The sequence below is a fragment of the Balaenoptera physalus genome (assembly GCF_965194825.1).
Source record: "Balaenoptera physalus genome assembly, chromosome: 4".
NCBI lineage: Eukaryota > Metazoa > Chordata > Mammalia > Artiodactyla > Balaenopteridae > Balaenoptera > Balaenoptera physalus.
Genome location: NC_138891.1, coordinates 58,662,454 through 58,684,161, shown reverse-complemented (window position 1 = coordinate 58,684,161; position 21,708 = coordinate 58,662,454). Strand labels below are relative to the sequence as shown.

Genomic DNA, 21,708 nt, shown 5'->3' with positions numbered 1-21,708 from the left:
GGGCCTCTCACTATTGCGGCCTCTCTTGTTGCGGAGCACAGGCTCCAGACGCACAGGCTCAGTAATTGTGGCTCACGGGCCCAGTTGCTCCGCGGCATGTGGGATCCTCCCAGACCAGGGCTCGAACCCGTGTCCCCTGCATTGGCAGGCAGATTCTCAACCACTGCGCCACCAGGGAAGCCCAGAAACGAATTCTCTTAATCAGAACATGCAATTAACCAGAAAAAATCCATCCTCTGAGCTTGCACTCTAACAGAAAATTTATGAAAAAGGAAACGTGGCCAGGGCAAAACATTTCCTCTTTTTATAAACCTTGAACTGCGTATGTCCTTCGCAAATTATACAGGGTCCCTTGGGCCTCAGAACTTTCCACAAGCGTGTAGGTCTCTATGGCGATGCACCGGCTGCTGAAGCAGAACCCAGGTGATAAGGCGGCGGCAGGCATTGGGCGACCATGGGGAGAAGGTCGGGCTGCAGAAAACCACTTAGGGCCTTGAGTCTTTTGGACGGACCGCCCTGCCAGGAATCTGCAGAACCCCCAGACAGGCCTGCCCTAACCCCCCACCTCCCCAGGAGAGTGGGCACCGCACACCACCAGGTGGCAGCTCTGGAGGCGCACGTGCTTCCGATGGCTGCCTGCGCCGGGGACTGGTGGCTCCCCTGGGACCCCACTTCTGTTGCTGTTTAAACTTCACCCTTCTGGAGCCCTCAGAGGCTATGGCTCAGGTGGGAGGAGTCCATTTTGCCCAGCCCCCTGGTCTCATGCAGCTGTTCAGCATCCCCGTGCAAATTACACTCCAGGGCGGCTGGAGACGCCAGGGGAGGTACGTCACCACCGGAATCTCTCAGCTTTCATGGGCGTCTCGCTGAACAAGTGGCTAGAAGAGCGGCCGTAAGGAGTTTGGGGGTTGAGTTTGGTCTTCATCCTCTGAGGGTGTCCACTTGTCATGCCTCCCAGGGGACCCTGGAGGCTTCCGCAGCAGCACTGCTATCCAGGGGTTGCATCCTTTCTTGTTGGCTTCCTCATCTAGGCTGCAAGGTTTTGGAGGTTAGGGATCTTTTTAAACTCCTCTCTGGCTCCCCAGCGGTAGAACATGGCCCAGCACATAGTTGGTGCTCAACCAATGTCTGTTGGTTAAATGAAATTACTACCAGCATTTGTCGCGTTGGTGAAATCTGCTTGGGTCTTGGAGTCACAGCCTGGGTTCAAATCCAGCTCCATCACTTAAATAGCTGTATGACTGTGGGCAAGTCACTTAGCCTCTCTCTGCCCCATCCCCTTGTCTGCTGATGGAGATAGTAATGGTCTCTGCATGCCTTAGCATACTCTCTATGTACTACTTTCTATACTATTCCATTTCACATTTTAGCTGTGGTTATTAACCACCAGCCTCTACTATTTAATGGGGAAGTGAGACAGGTTATCTCGAGGAGCAGGGGAATGCAAAGCAGAGGGGCTGTACTTCTGCCTGCCCCCAGGCGTGGGGCAGTGGGGCACTGAGACGTGGGCACCAACATGGAGAGAAGAGCAATGCCTGAGGGTGTTTGAAGAATGAGATATTAAAACTTGCCAGCTTACTCCTGGGAGGGTACGTTTTCACCGCTAAGTTCACTCACTCTATCTGGAAACCTGGATGGTTTGTTAGTGGCTCAAGTGGAGCTGGGAGCTGAGAAAGTGGAAACAGTAAAGATCATAATGGTCATCACATTGCCCACTCCCATTGTTCTTTAACTACACTCATGGGTCTTTATGTATTTGAGAGAAAGAATGCAGGAGAGTGAGAGGTAGGGGTTTGGATGGAGGTTGGGGCTGGAGGAGGAAGGAACAAACCGAAGAAAGAGATAGAGGCAAAAACATTTCTCTCCTACAAGTGAACTAATGCTTTTGTGAGAAGACAATCAAAGTGAGCCATTGTATGGCAGAAGATCAAATGACAAACATGCAAGGGAACACTTTTTAATGCCCCATTCGTAACATAATTAACTAGCTATCAGAGCAGTTGTGTTCTCCCCAAAGCAATACAGCATGCCATTTTCACTTCTGAAATGCACAGTTGGATCACCCATCTTACCTCTTGCTGAACTTCATGAACCATGTCGACTTTTCTCAACCTCCTTTGCTGTTTCAAAAGAAGTTGTTAAATAATTTTGTAATTAAAAAATAGAAGGGTAAAAATAATTACCCAAATACCTGCAACACAAACAAATTACAGGGAAATATTTATTTAACATACCCAGCACTTAGAAATTACATACACATGTGAAATGAATGTCAGCTGAATTATCAAGCTTTGATCAACTGCATCATCCTTCTAAGGAACACTCTGCCCAAGTTACAGTGTTGGAGGGAGAGGCTGCGGGCTTCCGCAGGGATCACACCCAGATGAACGTGTTCAAGCTCTTTGAAATTGAGTTTGCCTCATGCTAAGCCAGAAGGCACCTGTAGCGACTGCAGTAGTCAGGGCTGGTGGGAAAGTCAGTTCTGTCTGCAGGGGAGCAACAGGAAGGGGTGGGTCATGCCTCCAGGTAACACATTGGTTAGAAGTGAAGATTATTGCTGGCAAAGAGGAATGAAAGTGTTATTCACTCATCTCACTGGCTGGAGAACAAAATTAGATCACTCTTAAGCACTTTGAGGTCCTTTGATGAAAGGTGCTTGTAAATACCACAAACTTAATTACAGGACTGTTTATGGCCTCAGAAAACTGGAAAAAACCTAATATTCAACTATAAGGAAATGGTTAAGGAAATTATGGTATATCCAATTCATGGAATATTATGTAGCCAACAGAAGGGTTACAGAGAATTGCTACCAACATGGGAAAGTGGTTATTATGTTAACTGAAAAATACAAGCTTAAAAAATATATATATATATATCCAGTGTGATCTCATTCTATTTAAAACAATATAGACGAGGGGAATAACCCAGTAAGTGAATAATAATTCTCTCTGAGTGGTAGAACTGTAGGCGATTTTTATTCTCTTCTCTAGACTTACCCATATTTTCAAAGTTTCATAAAATGAGCATACAAAATAAGTTCATTACTGTTACAAATCCTTTGACATTTATTGATGCTTTCTTTATGGCTTAGTTTGTGGTTAGGTCTCAAATATTTCATGTATGTTTGAGAAGAATATATATTCTGTAGGGGACAATATTCTACCTTTATCATTTAGAAAAAGCTTGTTAATTGCTTTGCTCAAATCTATTTCCTTACTGATTTGTCTGGTTGAGCTATCAATTACTGGGGGAGTATGTAAAAATATGTCAGTCTGATAGTGGATTTTGTCTATTCCTATCGTTCTGTCAGTGAGGCAATGCTATCAGGTACATATAAATTAGTATCATTATATCTTCCAGGTGAATTGAACCTTAAATCAATGTCATTACCTTCTTTACTTCTAATAAAGCTTTTTAACCTTAACGTTCACATCACCTTGCTTTTCATTAGACTTTGCCTAACAAATTTCAACCTTTCTGTATATCAGTGTGTTTTATTTATTTTTTTAACATCTTTATTGGAGTATAATTGCTTCACATTGTTGTGTTAGTTGCTGCTGTATAACAAAGTGAATCAGCTATACATATACATATATCCCCATATCTCCTCCCTCTTGCGTCTCCCTCCCTCCCACCCTCCCTGTCCTACCCCTCTAGGTGTTCACAAAGCACCGAGCTGATCTCCCTGTGCTATGCGGCTGCTTCCCACTAGCTATATATTTTACATTTGGTAGTGTATATAAGTCCATGCCACTCTCTCACTTCCTCCCAGCTTACCCTTCCCCCACCCCTTGTCCGCAAGTCCATTCTCTATGCTCGCGTCTTTATTCCTGTCCTGCCCCTAGGTTTTTCAGAGCCATTATTTTTTTTAGATTCTATATATATGTGTTAGCATACGGTATTTGTTTTTCTCTTTCTGACTTACTTCACTCTGTATGACAGACTCTAGGTCCATCCACCTCACTACAGATAACTCAGTTTCGCTTCTTTTTATGGCTGAGTAATATTCCATTGTATATAAGCCACATCTTCTTTATCCATTCATCTGTCGATGGACACTTAGGTTGCTTCCATGTCCTGGCTATTGTAAATAGTGCTGCAATGAACATTGTGGTACGTGACTCTTTTTGAATTATGGTTTTCTCTGGGTATATGCCCAGTAGTGGGATTGCTGGGTCATATGGTAATTCTATTTTTAGTTTTTTAAGGAACCTCCATACTGTTCTCCATAGTGGCTGTATCAATTTACATTCCCACCAACAGTGCAAGAGGGTTCCCTTTTCTCCACACCCTCTCCAGCATTTGTTGTTTGTAGATTTTCTGATGATGCCCATTCTAACTGGTGTGAGGTGATACCTCATTGTAGTTTTGATTTGCATTGCTCTAATAATTAGTGATGTTGAGTATCCTTTCATGTGTGTGTTGGCAATCTGTATATCTTCTTTGGAGAAATGTCTATTTAGGTCTTCTGCCCATTTTTGGATTGGGTTGTTTGTTTTTTTTGATATTGAGCTGCATGAGCTGCTTGTATATTTTGGAGATCAATCCTTTGTCAGTTGCTTCGTTTGCAGATATTTTCTCCCATTCTGAGGGTTGTTTTTTCGTCTTCTTTATGGTTTCCTGTGCTGTGCCAAAGCTTTTAAGTTTCATTAGGTCCCATTTGTTTATTTGTGTTTTTATTTCCCTTTCTCTGGGAGGTGGGTCAAAAAGGATCTTGTTGTGATTTATGTCATAGTGTGTTCTGCCTATGTTTTCATCTAAGAGTTTGATAGTGTCTGGCCTTACATTTAGGTCTTTAATCCATTTTGAGTTTATTTTTGTATATGGTGTTAGGGAGTGTTCTGATTTCATTCTTTTACATGTAGCTGTCCAGTTTTCCCAGCACCACTTATTGAAGAGGCTGTCTTTTCTCCATCGTATATTTTTGCCTCCTTTATCAAAGATAAGGTGACCATATGTGTGTGGGTTTATCTCTGAGCTTTCTATCCTGTTCCATTGTTCTATATTTCTGTTTTTATGCCAGTACCATACTGTCTTGATTACTGTAGCTTTGTAGTATAGTCTGAAGTCTGGGAGCCTGATTCCTCCAGCTCCGTTTTTCTTTCTCAAGATTGTTTTGGTTATTTGGGGTCTTTTGTGTTTCCATACAAATTGTGAACTTTTTTGTTCTAGTTCTGTGAAAAATGTCATTGGTAGTTTGATATGGATTGCATTGAATCTGTAGATTGCTTTGGGTAGTATAGTCATTTTCACAAAGTTGATTCTTCCAATCCAAGAGTATGGTATATCTCTTCATCTGTTTGTGTCATCTTTAATTTCTTTCAACAGTGTCTTATAGTTTTCTGCATATAGATCTTCTGTCTCCTTAGGTAGGTTTATTCCTAGGTATTTTATTCTTTTTATTGCAATGGTAAATGAGAGTGTTTCCTTAATTTTTCTTTCAGATTTTTCATCATTAGTGTATAGGAATACAAGAGATTTCTGTGCATTAATTTTGTATCCTGCTACTTTACCAAATTCATTGATTAGTCCTAGTAGTTTTCTGGTGGCATCTTTAGGATTCTGTATGTATAGTATCATGTCATCTGCAAACAGTGACAGTTTTACTTCTTCTTTTCTGATTTGGATTCCTTTTATTTCTTTTTCTTCTCTGATTGCTGTGGCTAAAACTTCCAAAACTATGTTGAATAATAGTGGTGAGAGTGGGCAACCTTGTCCTGTTCCTGATCTTGGTAGAAATGGTTTCAGTTTTTCACCATTGAGAACAATGTTGGCTGTGGGTTTGTCATATATGGCCTTTATTATGTTGAGGTAAGTTCCCTCTATGCCTACTTTCTGGAGGGTTTTTATCATAAATCGGTGTTGAGTTTTGTCAAAAGCTTTGTCTGCATCTGTTGAGATTATCATATGGTTTTTATCCTCCAATTTGTTAATATGGTGTATCACATTAATTGATTTGCATATATTGAAGAATCCTTTCATTCCTGGGATAAACCCCACTTGATCATGGTGTATGATCCTTTTAATGTGTTGTTGGATTCTGTTTGCTAGTGTTTTGTTGAGGATTTTTGCATCTGTGTTCATCAGTGATATTGGCCTGTAGTTTTCTTTCTTTGTGACATGTTTGTCTGGTTTTGGTATGAGGGTGATGGTGACCTCATAGAATGAGTTTGGGAGTGTTCCTCCCTCTGCTATATTTTGGAAGATTTTGAGAAGGATAGGTGTTAGCTCTTCTCTAAATGATTGATAGTATTCGCCTGTGAAGCCATCTGGTCCTGGGCTTTTGTTTGTTGGAAGAGTTTTAATCACTGTTTCAATTTCAGTGCTTGTGATTGGTCTGTTCATATTTTCTGTTTCTTCCTGGTTCAGTCTCAGAAGATTGTGCTTTTCTAAGAATCTGTCCATTTCTTCCAGGTTGTCCATTTTATTGGGATATAATTGCTTGTAGTAATCTCTTATGATTCTTTGTATTTCTGCAGTGTCAGTTGTTACTTCTCCTTTTTCATTTCTAATTCTGTTGATTTGAGTCTTCCCCCCTTTTTTCTTAATGAGTCTGGCTACTGGTTTATCAATTTTGTTTATCTTCTCAAAGACCCAGCTTTTGGTTTTATTGATCTTTGCTATTGTTTCCTTCATTTCTTTTTCATTTATTTCTGATCTGATCTTTATGATTTCTTTCCTTCTGCTAACTTCGGGGTTTTTTTGTTCTTCTGCGGTAGTTATTTCCACTATTTTATCTTCCAGGTCACTTCTCTGTTCTTCTGTGTCAGTTATTCTGCTATTGATTCCTTCTAGAGAATTTTTAATTTCATTTATTGTGTTGTTCATCATTGTTTGTTTGCTCTTTAGTTCTTCTAGGCCCTTGTTAAACATTTCTTGGATTTTCTCCATTGTATTTCCAAGTTTTTGGATCATCTTTACTATCATTACTCTGAATTCTTTTTCAGGTAGACTGCCTATTTCCTCTTCATTTGTTTGGCCTGGTGGGTTCTTACCTTGCTCCTTCATCTGCTGTGTATTTCTGTCATCTCATTTTTTTTAACTTACTGTGTTTGGGGTCTCCTTTTCGCAGGCTGCAGGTTAGTATTTCCCGTTGTTTTTGTTGTCTGCCCCCAGTGGCTAAGGTTGGTTCAGTGGGTTGTGTAGGCTTTCTGGTGGAGGGGACTGGTGCCTGTGTTCTGGTGGATAAGGCTGGATCTTGTCTTTCTGATGGGCAGGACCGCGTCCGGTGGTGTGCTTTGGGGTGTCTTATTATGATTTTAGGCAACCTCTCTGCTAATGGGTGGAGTTGTGTTCCTGTCTTGCTAGTTGTTTGGCATGCGGTGTCCAGCACTGGAGCTTGCTGGTCGTTGTGTGGAGCTGGGTCTTAGCGTTGAGACGGAGATCTCTGGGAGAGCTTTCACTGTTTGATATTACATGGAGCCAGGAGGTCTCTGGTGGTCCAGTGTCCTGAACTCGGCTCTCCCACCTCAGAGGCTCAGGGCTGACACCCAGCAAGAGCACGAAAACCCTGTCAGCCACACATCCAGATATGTGGGGAGTTTCTTGCCTTTTGGGAAGTCTGAGGTCTTCTGCCAGTGTTCAGTAGGTATTCTGTAGGAGTTGTTCCACATGTAGATGTATTTTTGATGTATTTGTGGAGAGGAAGGTGATCTCCATGTCTTACTCCTCCGCCATCTTGAAGATCCTCCCCATCTGTGTGTTTTAGATGTAAAAACATATATTTAAATCTAGTCGGACAACCTTTATCTTTTAACTGGATCATTTAATCCATTTTGATTTATTGTAATTACTGGTGTACTTAGATTTATTTTATCATGTTTTTGTGCTTTCTATCTGTCTTGTCTTTTCCATGAGTTTTTCTTTTTCCCCTTCTTCCTTGCTTTCTTTTGGATTGATTTTTTCCCCCTTTCATTCTTTCTCGCTCTACTGGTTTGGAAGTTATATCACCTATTTGTACTCTTTTAGTGGATACTCCAGCAATTTTAGCATGCAGACTTGAACTTAAAAAGTGAAATCAATATCTTTATCATCTCCTCAAAAAATATTAGTAATTTAGAACACAGTAACACTGTCACCTCCTATAAGGTACGTGCTCTTATAATGTATTTGTCTTTTAACCCTGCAAGATGACATCATCACCATTATCATCATCATTTTAATTAAAAAAATTTAAAATTTAAATATTTAACTATTGAAGTTTTATTATTATTGTTATTTTGTAAGGTTTGTATCTTTACTTACCTATTTACTGCTGTAATTGCTCTTCATTTTTGACTAAATCTCAGCTCTTCTACCTGGATTGTTCTCCCTCTGCGTGAAGTAAATACTTGACCTTTTTCTTTAGTGAGGGTCTGTTGATGGCAAACTCAGCCTTGTGTGTGTCTGAAATGCCTTTATTTCATACTTATTCTTGAGAGGTTTTTGCTGAGTATAGAGTTCTGTTTTCTCTCAGCATATTGACAATATTCCTGTCTTCTGGCTTCTTTTCTTGTTATAGAGAAGTAAGCTTTCAGCCTAATTGTCATTCCTTTGAACTTAATCTGTCTTTTTCTCTGGCTGCTTTTAAGAATTTCTCTTGTCTTGGTGTCTGTGCAATATCTCTGTGATGTATATAGGTGTGGGTTTCATTTTATTTTATCCCACTTGGCTTCTGGAATCTGTGGACTGGGTCTTCATCAATTCTGTAATTTTATTATTTTTTTAAAAATATTGCTTGGCTTTCTTCTCTTCTTTTTCTGGAATTCTGAACAGACTTTATGTTAGACCCTTTCTATCTATCTTCCATGCTTCTTAACCTTTCTTCAATATTTTCCATTAAAGAAATCTCTGTATTATACTTTAGCTAAAGTATATTTAGCAATATACTTTATTTATTTTGCAGTTCCATCTATTTACTAATTATCTTTTCAGATGTATCTAATCTAACTGTTAAATCCGTCCATTGATTTTTTTATTGAAGTATAATTGATTTACAATGTTTTAGGTGTACAGCAAAGTGATTCACATATATATAATATATATATTATATGTATATATTCTTTTTCAAATTCTTTTCCATTATAAGTTATTACAAGATATTGAATATAGTTTCCTGTGCTCTACAGTAGGTCCTTGGTGTCCATTGAGCTTTTTATGTCAATTATTTTATTTTTTATTTCTAGAAATTCTGTTTGGTTCTTTTAAATATTGCCTTGGTCATGTTTTAGAGTCTTTTGCTCTTTCTGATATCCAATCCCTCCTTTATTTCTTCAAGCATATTGTAGATATATTTTTATATATTGTCCAATATCGGAAGTTTGTCTTTGGATCTGATTCTGTTGCTACTTTTTCTCACTCCAATGTCCTTATTGTGTGCTTTATGACTTTAGAATGAGAGTACATACTCCTTGAAACTTTATAGGATTCCTTCGAGACCTAGGTTGAAGGTGATCTCCTCCAGAGAATTTATGTCTTTGCTTCTGCTAGCTGCCCGAAGGCACTAACTACTTGAGATAAGATTAAGTGAAATTCTTAGCTTGAGGGTTTTAGATTTCCCAGGTAGTGTGAATTCTGGCTATAAACTCTCTTAAGGATCACCTTAAGGTTATGAAATCTCAGGGGAGATTATAGTTTTCCTCCTGTACTCAGTGTCAGGTTAGAGTAAGGCATTTTCCTTGCAGTCTCCTAGGGAGTTGTGTGTGGGAGGGAGGTGGCTACTTCCAATTCAGCCTTACACTGAGTACGAGGTCTTATGGGTCCCAGCTCTCGTTGAGAGCATTACCTCCCACACCTTTGATAGGCCCTGGGCATTGTCTTCTGTCCCTGTGTCTCCCCCAACCCCGAAACTGTGAGACTGAAGCTCAAGGTCACCAAGTTCTGCAGATGTCCTCAAGGTTAAAATTTGCTCCAGTCTACTTTCCCTTCTGGGTTCCTACTTTCACATAGTTTTTGTCCTTTGAGTATTTTAAACTCGTTTTTTAAGCTTTGACCAGAATTTTTATTGTTTACAGTTAAAGTGCGTATCTAGTCCATTTTGCTGGAGAAATAGAAGACTATTATTATTACAACAATGAAAGTATAGCTGTGTGGGCTTCCCTGGTGGCGCAGTGGTTAAGAATCCGCCTGCCAATGCAGGGGACATGCGTTCGATCCCTGGTCTGGGAAGATCCCACATGCCGCAGAGCAACTAAGCCCGTGCGCCACAACTACTGAGCCCGCGTGCTTAGAGCCCGTGCTCTGCATCAAGAGAAGCCACCGCAATGAGAAGCCCATGCACCGCAACGAACAGTAGCCCCTGCTCGCCGCAACTAGACTGCGTGCAGCAACGAAGACCCAACACAACCAAAAATAAATAAATAAATTTATTTTTTAAAAAAAGTAGAAATAAGCATTTTTGTGAGAAATTTCATGATTTTTAAAGTGTTAGCAACGAATCCCACATTAAAAAAAAAAACAAACCACACACACAGAAAAGGCCAAACAGAACACATCTGTGGGCTGGATACTGTCCATGGGTCACCAGTTGGCAACCTTTGTTTTGGACTTTGATCCCTGGACGCCCCCTTCTGAAAGAATTTATCACCTCCTTTGCTAGAGCAGAACAGAGAGAGGGAGAGAAGAGGCGTAGGGCCACTTGAGTGGAGCTGTATGAGGACAGAGGAGAGGTGGGCGAGGGAGACACCAGCAGCGAGGCCCTCACTGTTCTGAACGGACTGGGCCCTGGGCCAGAAAGCCATGTGGTGGATGTGCTGCCTTCTCAACAGCTGGATATGAAAGAACAAGTCAGATCCTACTTCAGGATGCTGTTAATTCCAAATGTGAGCTTGCGGAGTCATTCTTTCCATATGGAATTCATAAAAGAATGTAAAAAATATTTTCAGGGGAAATATGCAATTTCCCTGGAAGATAAGTAAGTTTATAACACTATTTACATAAAATGAATGAAAGCTACTTATAGGTAATTCTTTCCTAGTCATTGATTAAACAGATCTCTAAAGACTTAACCCAGGCAACACTCCTTAGTTTTGTTACATGAAAAAAAAAATTTATAACACATCATTTTAGCTTGTTTAGATGGACTTTTAACCATGCTCTGAATATAAGATCTCATTGTGTTGCATCAAGCCTGCTTACAACCCTCAGGTGGGCGGCAAGCGGGATCATCCCTCCATCCCCCATGGGTTGGTAAATGTTCCCATTTTTTTTTTAACATTTGTCAAAAAACGCTTTATGACTGAAATACAACAAATGGCACATATTTAAAGTGTGCCATTTGGTAAGTTTTGACATATGTGTATACCAGTGAAACCATCACACAATCAAGATAAAAAACATATCCATCACCTACTACCATGAAAGTTTCCTTTTGCATCCTCTTCCAACCCCCAGGTAACCGCTAATCTGCTTTCTGTCACTAAAGATAAGTTTGCATTTTCTAGAATTTTGTAGGAATGGAATCATACAGTGTGGCCTCTTTTGTTTGGCTTTTTTCACTCAGCATAATTATTTTGAGGTTCATCATGGGTACTGTGTTTATCAGTTCTCTTGCTGAGTATTATTCCATTGTATGAATGTAAGAGTTTATACTTGTCGATAAAAATTTGGGTTGTTTTCAGTTTTGGGCTCCTTACAAATGGGGTGCCATGAACATCGGTGTACAAGTCTTTGTATGATCATACGCTTTCATTTTGCTTGGTAAATAAATACGTAGGAATGGAACACCTGGGTCATAGGGTCCCATATATGTTTAACTTTTTTAGGAAATACCAACTGTTTTCCAAGGTGGTTATACTGTTTTATATGCCCATCAGTAGTGTAGGAGAGTTCCAGTTCCTTCACATCATCTCCAACACTTGGTATTGTCTGTCTTTTTGGTTAAACCCATTCTAGTGGGGGTGATATGGTATCTCCGTGTGGTTTTAATGTAGAAGTTACTAATGAGCCTCTTTTTATGTGCTTACTTGCTCTTTATGTAACTTCTTTGAAGTGGCTGTTGAAATCGTTAACTGGATTGTGTGGCATTACTGAGTTTGAGAGTTCTTTATGTGTTCTGGATTCAAGTCCTTTATCAGATAAATGATTTGCCAATATTTTCTTCCTGTCTGGGCTTGTTTTTCATTCTTTTAACAGTGTCTTTTGAAGAGCAGAAATTTTAAATTTTGATGAAGTCCAATTTACCAGTTTGTTCTCTTTCAGATTGTGCTTGTGTGTTGTATCTAAGAAATATTTGCCTAAACCAAGATCATAAAGGATTTGTTTTCTTCTAGAAATGTTAGAATTTAAACTTAGGCTTTTAAAAACAAATAGTTTATTTGCTTAATTTTTAAAATTGAAGTATAATTGACCTACAACACTATGCTAGTTCCAGGTGCACAACATAGTGATTCAATATTTCTATATTCTACAGAATAATCACCACTGTTCCCAATTCTTTATGAGCTTACTGAAATATCTCCTTCCCTCTTCCCACAAAGGACAGCCTTTTCTACCTCAGGGAGGAAGAGAAACATAGACCACAATGACGGAGACCCGCCAGATGTGCACAGGAAGCTGCCATCCAGTGGTGCAGAGGACCGAGCCATGCTGCTAGGGTTTGCAATGATAGGCTTCTCTGTCCTAATGTTCTTCTTGCTTGGAATAACCATTCTAAAGCCCTTCATGCTCAGGTAAGAAACAGAGAGAGACCTAGAATTTCCAGTTCAAATCAGGTGCAAGCACAGTGGTAGAGGAGGGGAGGGGAGGCTGGCTTTGGTTTCTCCAGAATCCCTGTTCCTCTCTCAGTGCTGAGTGTGGAGGAAGAGGTGGTAGGAAAGCGGAAGATACTCCTTTGCCGCTCCCCTCCTCCAATCTCAAAATTCTTTCAACAATGGTCCACATATTAGATATTTCTGTAGGTAGTAAAGTCTTTCTTTAACATGTAGATATCACAGGGAAGGGGATGAGCATGAGCTTTTGCATGAGCATAACAGAAGTTTTTTGAGTTTGATAATATCTACCTGGCACATAGTAGTTGCTCAATAAATATTAGTTTTCTTCCTTTTAAGTAGTTTCCTTAGTAAATACATGTAATAAGTTACCATTTATTAAATACATATTATATGTCAAATATATATTATATTTTATCCTATTTAAACCTATAGCAAGTCCATGATGGAAGCGTTATTTTATTACTTAACTTTCATTTTATGAATGAGAAAGCTGAGGCTCAGAAAGGCCAAGTAGAATACCCAAGGTCATATAGCCAGTAAAGAATCTGCCTATTCATTCTGATATAAGGCTGCTTGCCTCCTGATACTTAACTGAAGTTTGCTGCAGTGAGGAGGATGGGAGTGTTGATTAGGGCTGTAGAGGAGCTGTTTAATTTTGGAGACTGGCTCACACAACATGGGGTACTTTGGAGGAGGGTGGCACTGGGTAGGGGGTAAGCAAGGTATACCTCCCCTTTGGCTAGCCAAAGAGCAACAGAAGGCCCTGGGATACGGGAAGAGGGAGGCCTAGGAGTTCAGTGAAGAAAAAGGGTCATAGAAAAGGAACTGTGTGGCCTGCTTTTGTTATTCTGATATCAGATTCATCTCCCACCACTCCTGGGTTACCATTGTTAGGGCAATAATATGGAGGTTATCCTCCACTATAGCACCCAGTGCCACCATTAGAAGGATTCCAGGGAATTGTCTCTCTGATATTAGCAGCAGGAGAATCTGTTCTGCTGCTGATCAACCAGTTTGCTTTTATTCAGTGGACACCAGGAATCTTTTATCTGGTTGTGTTTCCTTCATTGCTTTGGCTGCTAGGAAGCTCAGAGCCAAATTTGTGGCCTAGCTTTTATAACTATAGGGGATCTTATGGTCTGGAGGCTACATGTTTGTACCTCACTCTTGCCTTCATTCTAGCTTTCTACCTTCCTTTTCCTGTTACTCCATTTTCCATCTATATATCTATATCTGCATTATATACATCTACATAAGTTCAGTAAATGTGTGAGTGTGTGCATGTGTGTGCAGGTCAGATTATGTTTTTTAAATGTGATATGTGATATATTTGGGAGATGGTTTGAAGTTACCTTCTGTAAGCTAGTACCAAACTGTTACTCATATTTAAAACTTACTTTTCTACGCATTTCTGGAAATAGTTTGCTGGAAGTAATTAAGGGAATGTTTAAGAGTGGTGAGTTCTCATCTCTCTTGCCTTGTGATCTTGTGCCACCAGAGAATAGTTTTGCTTCATAAAAGATGAAAGTTTTGCTTCATAAAAGTTGAGAGGCTTGGGTAGCTCATACCTATCCCCACTCCCTTATACCCTCATTTCTCAGTCAAACGATGGAATTTGTCTATTTGTAGACAAATAGACGCACAATACTATTGAAAGAACATGCTGAATGTTTCAGCCTTAAATACATTCCTGGTTCTACCTGAAAGCCTCTGGCCTGGCCCTTGTACATAGGAAAGAATATCCCACTCTCTATATTGGAGCTTCCTGAAATCTTCAAGGAAGGTTCAAATCAAACTCTGTTTGGCACTTGGTTAGGATTTAGAGAGTTTTAAGTTCTAACACAGAAAGGCAGACAGCTCTAAATACTTTAAGATGCCTGGTCTCAATAAGTAGAGAAATTAATTTTGTGAAAATCAGGTCAGTGCTAAACCTGTGAAAGGACCTTATTTTCCATTTTTGTATTTTCACTTGCGCAGTATTTTATCCTTCTAAGGCCATATCTAGTGATTTTTTTTTTATGCCCTGGGCCTTGAGATCATGTTAAAATGCACTGTGTGTCACGGGTTTGTTATGTTAATAAAGAAAAATGATTACATACAGTCCAAGATCTTAATGAGAGTGCAGTCTGAACCTAGCTAAACAATGCTTTTCAAACATTCTGGCTTTAGAATTTGCTAATCTAACTTCTTGGGTTTAAGGCACAGGGAAATAAACACAAAGACTCACCTAGATGTGAGTGTGAGGATACATGAGGGGGTGGACCTGTGCATTCAATCAGAGCCTTTCCTCTCACTCTCGTTTACTTTATCTTGGACCTGTTCTCTAACTATTTTATACACAAGTGTCCTTTCTCTTCAACACCACCGCAAAGTCTTCATGGGCAGGAATTTTGTCTACCCCGTCTCACTGCCCCTGTGACATCCTGTATATGCAGTGCACGTGCAAATTCTCAAGGAATGTTTTCCAAGTAAAATTTAATTCAGTACAACACGTATTGAGCCTCTACTGTGTGAGAGGCATTGTGCTTTATGCTTTGAGGAACATAAAGACGAATAGGATATAGTTCTTGACCTTAAGGAAATTACTAATAGTAAAAACATGGCAAGTTTTCTAATGAGAGATTCCCCATATGATTTGCATTTGCCTCTTTGGAAGTAGAGTGGAATTGTACCTTGTTACCACAGCTTTCGGAGGCTATGTTGTCTAAGAGCCCTGTGGTTGGACTCCTTCCAAAGGCACGTTTTCACCAGGACAAGCCAGTGGGTGCATCTTGAGATGATGAGGCAGGAGAGATAAGATTTCTGAGTGTGAATCTTTGTGGTTATGGTATTTAGGATAATATTGCTCAAAGTGTGGTTCTCCAAATACCTGCAACTTAAATACTATTAAATATACAGATTCCTGGGCCTCAACTTGGATCAACTGAACCCGAATCCCTGGGAGTGAAGTCATAGAACCCACGTTTTAACAAATTCTTCGTTCTAAGAAACCCACTCAGGTGATTCTGAAGTTTGAAAACCATTGATCTATAGTGAGAAATATGCAAGGAGGGTCATAATTGAGATGGAACTTGGCACTTTGCTGCTGTTTGTCCCATTGCAAGGTTCTCCATGCGCCCAAATCATTAGATGCCTTCTGTAATCATCCTACGTTGCTTTGAAATAGATGCCTTGGGTTACCACATTAGAAATATAGGACTAAATTTTCTAGGGGTGAAAATCATTTATTTTTTTCCAAATTGAAGCACCCAGAGAGAAGACTCTAACTGCACTATCATCCACACGCACATCTTGGACGACTGGATGGACTGTCTTTCACCTGTGGTGTGGACTGCCGATGTCAGGGCAAGTACCCGTGTCTGCAGGTGTTTGTGAACCTCACCCCTTCAGGTCAGAAAGTGCTCCTACATTATAATGAAGAGGCTGTCCAGATAAATTCCAAGGTAGCGTAAAGTTCATGCAATGAAACAGTTCTAATTATGGCAGCTTTTCCATGGCAGACTGTCCCTAGCAAGGTGCAGTAGCCATCTCTAGATAAATCTGTTTTCTTCCAGTGAACATTGTGACAATGACCCAATCAGGATAAATGAAGCTAAAAGCATTCTTGGAGGAAAAATGGGGTATATAGAAAAGAGAGGTCACATTGGTGTCTGGAATTTAAAGACTGGGCCAATGAACAGAGTTATTTATAATTCTTATTTTTGGAGGTCCCATTCCCCATCATATCGAAAAGGTTAAAATGTACTTACAGTCCACCTTAAACAAGTAATTTTTCTTATCAAAGAAATTAAAAGATTATCCTTTAAAGGGTACTGAACAGGTTCATATGATTTAAAGGATACATTTTCACATAACTATAAAAGTTGAGTTGTATTAGATTAGTTGACATTTTACAGTGTTGTGTTTACTTAAGCACTAATTTCAATCTGATGAGTTTGGTTTTCTATTTTGGATGCAATAATCTTTAAGGTCTCAAACAGTTTTGTGGGCCCTTGGCACAGTGTCGTGAGTGCTTAGTGGATATGGCGATAAACCTCAATGTCTTTATTCCCACATCCTGTTTAGTGCTCAGAAATGGCCATTTCACTATTTGCCCTCCTGGCAACCCTTCCCCATGAGCTATGTAATAGGTTTCGTCACCTTCTGAGATTAAAACTCCTCACAGCTTCAGTCTAAAGCGATTTCAGAATTTAAACTTTTGTTTAAGCGCTTGTTTTCGGAGACAATGCCCTCACCTTTCTCCCTCCTCCATATTCCTAGTGCTTCTGTACACCTAAGTGCTACTGGGATAGAAATGATTTGCTCGACAGTGCTGTGAACATAGAGGAATTCTTTGATCACAAAATGGGACCCCCTTTTCATGCTTCCACACTCCAGACAGCCAATCCGAAGACGTCATTCTCATAAAAAACATGACCAAATGGTTATCTTCCACTGTTTATTTTGGCCTTCATGACTGATAGATGGTGCCCTGACAGTTGGCATGGTGAGATTAACACAATACCCGTCCCTCTGATGTGAAGAATATAGCACTGTGCTCAGAGACGAGGAAAGTGACAAAGTTCCTTACATGGCACCGCATCAATTCAAACTGTGGAGTGCTGGGAGGAGCAAAGGAAGGAGCAGAGAAATCTTAAGCTGGTGGCCAAATTAAAGTCCGGGCCTTCAGATACCTGCAATTTCTGCACTTGAGGACCTAATTATTCCTGCTTGCAAACTAACCATGTAGAAGCAAGGTATGACATTTCATGTGGGAAAGACAAATCTCATTAAGAAGTCTCGTTATGTATTTATTTATTCTATAAATACATATAAATTCACCATTTTTTTTACTCCAAATCTCTCCACGTCAGCCAGGGAAGCACTCTTTCTTTCCACAGGGCAAACTGAGCTAGCGGTCACTGTGCTTCCTCTAGTATCAGCTCTAGCTAGAACTCGTCATCGTGGAAATAAACGATGAGGGTTTCTAACCTACTGAGCACTGAACAGCCAGTCTAGTTCTATGCAACATAGTTCACATTAAAACATTTCTCAAAGAAGTCTTAGTGAAGAGCAGTTCATTCACTGTAGAAAGATAATAATCTGATAATTTCAGAAAATGTGGACCTACTGTTTTACCTCACCATCCATGAGAAAGGAGGAAAGCTGCTGCCTAGGAAATTCACTAAGCTTAGCCTTATTTGTACTTAACCTTGCCGTGTACCATGTGATTTTTCTTTGAGCGACAAGTTTTTCTAATTATGCTTTCCGTAAGCGCATTTTGTTCCTCGTGTACATTCTGGAGGGAGTGGGAGAGATAGCTAGAAATGTTTTATGAAGTAGGGAGAAGCTGTACTGGATGGAATTTAACATTCACCTCAGGTAATCCGCATCACAGAAAAGTCCCACATGGATAGTCAACAATTGTCCGTACTTTAATTAATGAATCAACCATGGTTATTAAATACTGTCACAAGACTCTCCCAACAAGTGCTTTCCAGGTTAAGCTGAATATGAGTTGAAAACAGAGTTCGTTCTGAAACCAGTGTTCCTCAAAGTATCTTTACAATTTTACTAAAAAAATTGTACATCATGGACAATAGAAAGAATGACTTTTGAAACAACTTTTATACGTAGATGTAATCAAAACAGAAACTTTGACTCTAAGCCAATTTAATTCCTTTTAGCAAATAAGTGCAAGTCACACATTATTAAATAAACTGAATAATAGAGCACTATTGACTTCACCAGCAGTGAACAATTTTGGTGTTTTCTCCTCTTTCTAGTGTGGAATAGTGGAGAGAACATGTATCTCAGAGTACAATTTTTTGGCATTTGTAGGCCATAATTACAACTTTTCAGATATGTATCCTTGGGCAATTCAGCTGAACAGTTTGAGCCACTCTTATCTATAAAATGGGGATGATCTCTTCTTTCATGAGGTTATTTTTAGGGAAGAAACAAGGAAGAGTATGTAAAACACCTAGCTTAGTTTCTGGTACATAGTAGAGGTGCTCAAAAATGTTAGTAGATAACAAAACTTTTGATAAGTTTCAGTTTTCAGTCAGCCTTATCCCTCTTCTGGGTATATACCCAAAGGAAATGAAATCAGTACCTCCAAGAAATATCTGCATTCCCATGTTCACTGCAGCTCTATTCACAACAGCCAAGATATGGAAACAACCTAAGTGTCCATCAACAGATGAATAAATTGTGATATATATATATATATATATATATATATATATATATATATAATGTGTGTATAAATACATGCAATGGAATATTTTTCAGCCTTAAAAAAAAGGAGATCCTGCCATTTGCAACAACATGGATGAACCTGGAGAGCATTGTGCTAAGTAAAATAATTCAGACACAGAAAGGAAAAAACTGCATTTCACTTATATGTAGAATCTAAAAAAGTCAAATACATAGAAAGCAGAGAGCAGAATGCTGGTTACCAGGGGTGGGGAGGTGGGGGAAACTGGGGAGATGTTGGTTAAAGGGTACAAACTTTGTTACAAGGTGAATAAATCTCGAGATCTAATTTACAGCATGATGACTATAGTTAATAATACTGTATTGAATACTGGAAATTTGCTAAGAGAATAGAGTTTAGGTGCTCTCATCACACACACACACAAAAGGTAACTATGTGAGGAGATGATACGTTAATTGGCTTGACTGTAGCAATCATTTCACTATGTATACGTATATCAAATCATCATATTGTAAACCTTAAGTATACACAATTCTTGTTAAAAATAAATTCATTCGGTCTTGGTACCTTTTGTTGGACAGCTGGGTATAGGGGCTGGGGTAGGGAGCTGCAGGAAAGGATTCCTCCCCACCTTCTCTTGGCTAAATATCATATGCATTTAAGGTCCAGAACATGCTGTTTAAAAGGTCGTAATAAATTATTTTGTATGCCAAAGACTTCCCCGTAATAAAATGTATGTATGCGTACACACTTTAAATCATTCTGTAAATTGAGATTCTCTAGATTTCTTAAATTAAGGGCACATATCTATTCCATTTCTTAGTAAGTTTGACACCCATCTAACAATATGCAGTTCTTTGGATTTTTCTTCTAAAAAATTCAAAACAGTCTGAAACCTGAAGTGTATGAAAGTGTGAAACCTAAAGTGTTTCAAATACTACAATTTTCCATTTATATAGTGGCTACTTGGTTCATCTCAGGAAAGAGGGACATTATGCTTGAAGAACAAAGTCAGTTTACAACAATGTTAACTCAGTCACTCTAACCATATGGCAGATAAACAAAATTTTAGCAATTATTTGCTGTGAATTGCTTAGAAGTACTAAATATCAATGCCCATGTGCATTACTGGTCCAAGAAAAGCCCAAACTTACCTTTTGCAAGGTTTATGATAGCTGAATGCAAAACCAGTTTGCTTCTAGCCGAACTTCACTTTTAGGTTCTAGTCATCAACTGACTTGGGAAAAAGTCTGTCCACACATACAAACACATTCATACATGTATGTGTACACATATATTTCTGCTTAAAATACAAGCACATAATTCTTCATGCTTAAAGGAAGTCAGTTAATATTTAAACAGGTATTTCTCTAATATTCATCACTTTACTGGGACAGAAAAATTGGCTTTTAAGGCATAATAGTTTCAGGTTTTTAGTCAACTATACTTAGTCATTAGTGACAAGAACTCAAATTCAGCTAAATTTTGATTATTAGCAACACTGGTTTGCTGTTAAGTATTAAAAAGAAGTGGCAAAACATAATTATCACAGTTTTTTGTTTAACATATAGTACACTAAGGATTGTTTGGACACAAGTCAAAGTAATATTTTTTTTTAATAAACAGCGTGACGTTACAGACTGCAAAGTTAAAGTAAAGCAGACATTGACAGTTTCTGATGAGCACAAACAGTTAAGTGCAGTCACAGGCCAAACTTCTTGCCAGGAACAGCAAGACTGGGGAGAGGTCTTAAATTTAGTGACACTGTATTATTCTATATTCTCAGTACAATAACACATGCACTTGCTGTGCCAAATACTTTTTGGGCCATCATTAAAAGAACATTTAAAAACATTTCCCTCCTAACTAATGCAGTATACCACAGGACTCCAACTCATTGAATGACAAAATATAGTGAAATAGATTTGCTACAATAAATCGGGCTAAAGAGGGTGATGGGAACTCCTTTTTGAAGCTTCCAAAGTCAACATTTGATGTATCAGTAGTCTAATTTTGGTAGTGCCACATTCCCAAGATGTTAAAGTGTTACGTTCTAAAAGCATACATTCTTTTAGATTTTATTCAATCCAATAAAGTCTGAGGACTGAGTCACATTGAAACCATTAACTGCATTTGAAACTTTGGTTCCATAGCCAAAAACATTTCTACAAATCAGATGAAGGCCAAGCTGTCCAAAACTCTTAGGAACATAAATCTGGTAAGAGGATTTTTCTTATGAAATCAATGGATAGTGACCACATTTGGAAATTTATACTAGAATTAAGTTTAGTCTTATTAAAGATATTCTGAGAAAATAATAAAACATTGAAGGTTTTCTGCCTCCTTGCTATCCTAGAAGGATTAACAAAAGTAAGAATCACCTAAAAGTATACATGGCTCTTAGCATAACCACAAAATTATTGTAGTGAGAGATTAAATAATGTTTTAGATAGATTCATAAACTTAATTTAATGCTTACAAAATGCATTACCCTCCCCATACTTACCAACATGAGGACTGGAGTCTACTGTTGGTAGTGAAAATCAGCTACCAAACTACACTAATATGTACAGTGGACTGATTTTACTTTTTTCTTCCCTGCTAAAACTCTTAAGTGTAGTTGTGTAAAAATTAAGTCGTAAGATTTTCTTATGGCTCGTAACTATCACTTTATGCTAACTAGCATGGCTGAAATATGAACATATCTAAAACCAAGCAAAAGGAATGGTGCTGCATTGATAAAAAGTGCAAAACCTTACTCAAGTGGAGTACTTGAAGGAAATAAGCTTGTTTAAAAACTAACATCCCAACTTGGGA

General features: G+C 39.0%; 1 protein-coding gene across 1 annotated transcript; it reads left to right on the top strand.

Moving 5' to 3' along the window:
• The first annotated feature begins 429 nt into the window (after positions 1-429).
• Positions 430-21,587, top strand: KCNMB3 (potassium calcium-activated channel subfamily M regulatory beta subunit 3). The gene is given in 5 exon segments (XM_082459086.1): positions 430-824; positions 12,459-12,650; positions 15,938-16,002; positions 16,005-16,135; positions 20,518-21,587. Coding segments are annotated over 5 exon segments (663 nt in total). The 5' UTR covers positions 430-717; the 3' UTR covers positions 20,686-21,587.
• The last annotated feature ends 121 nt before the right edge of the window (positions 21,588-21,708 follow it).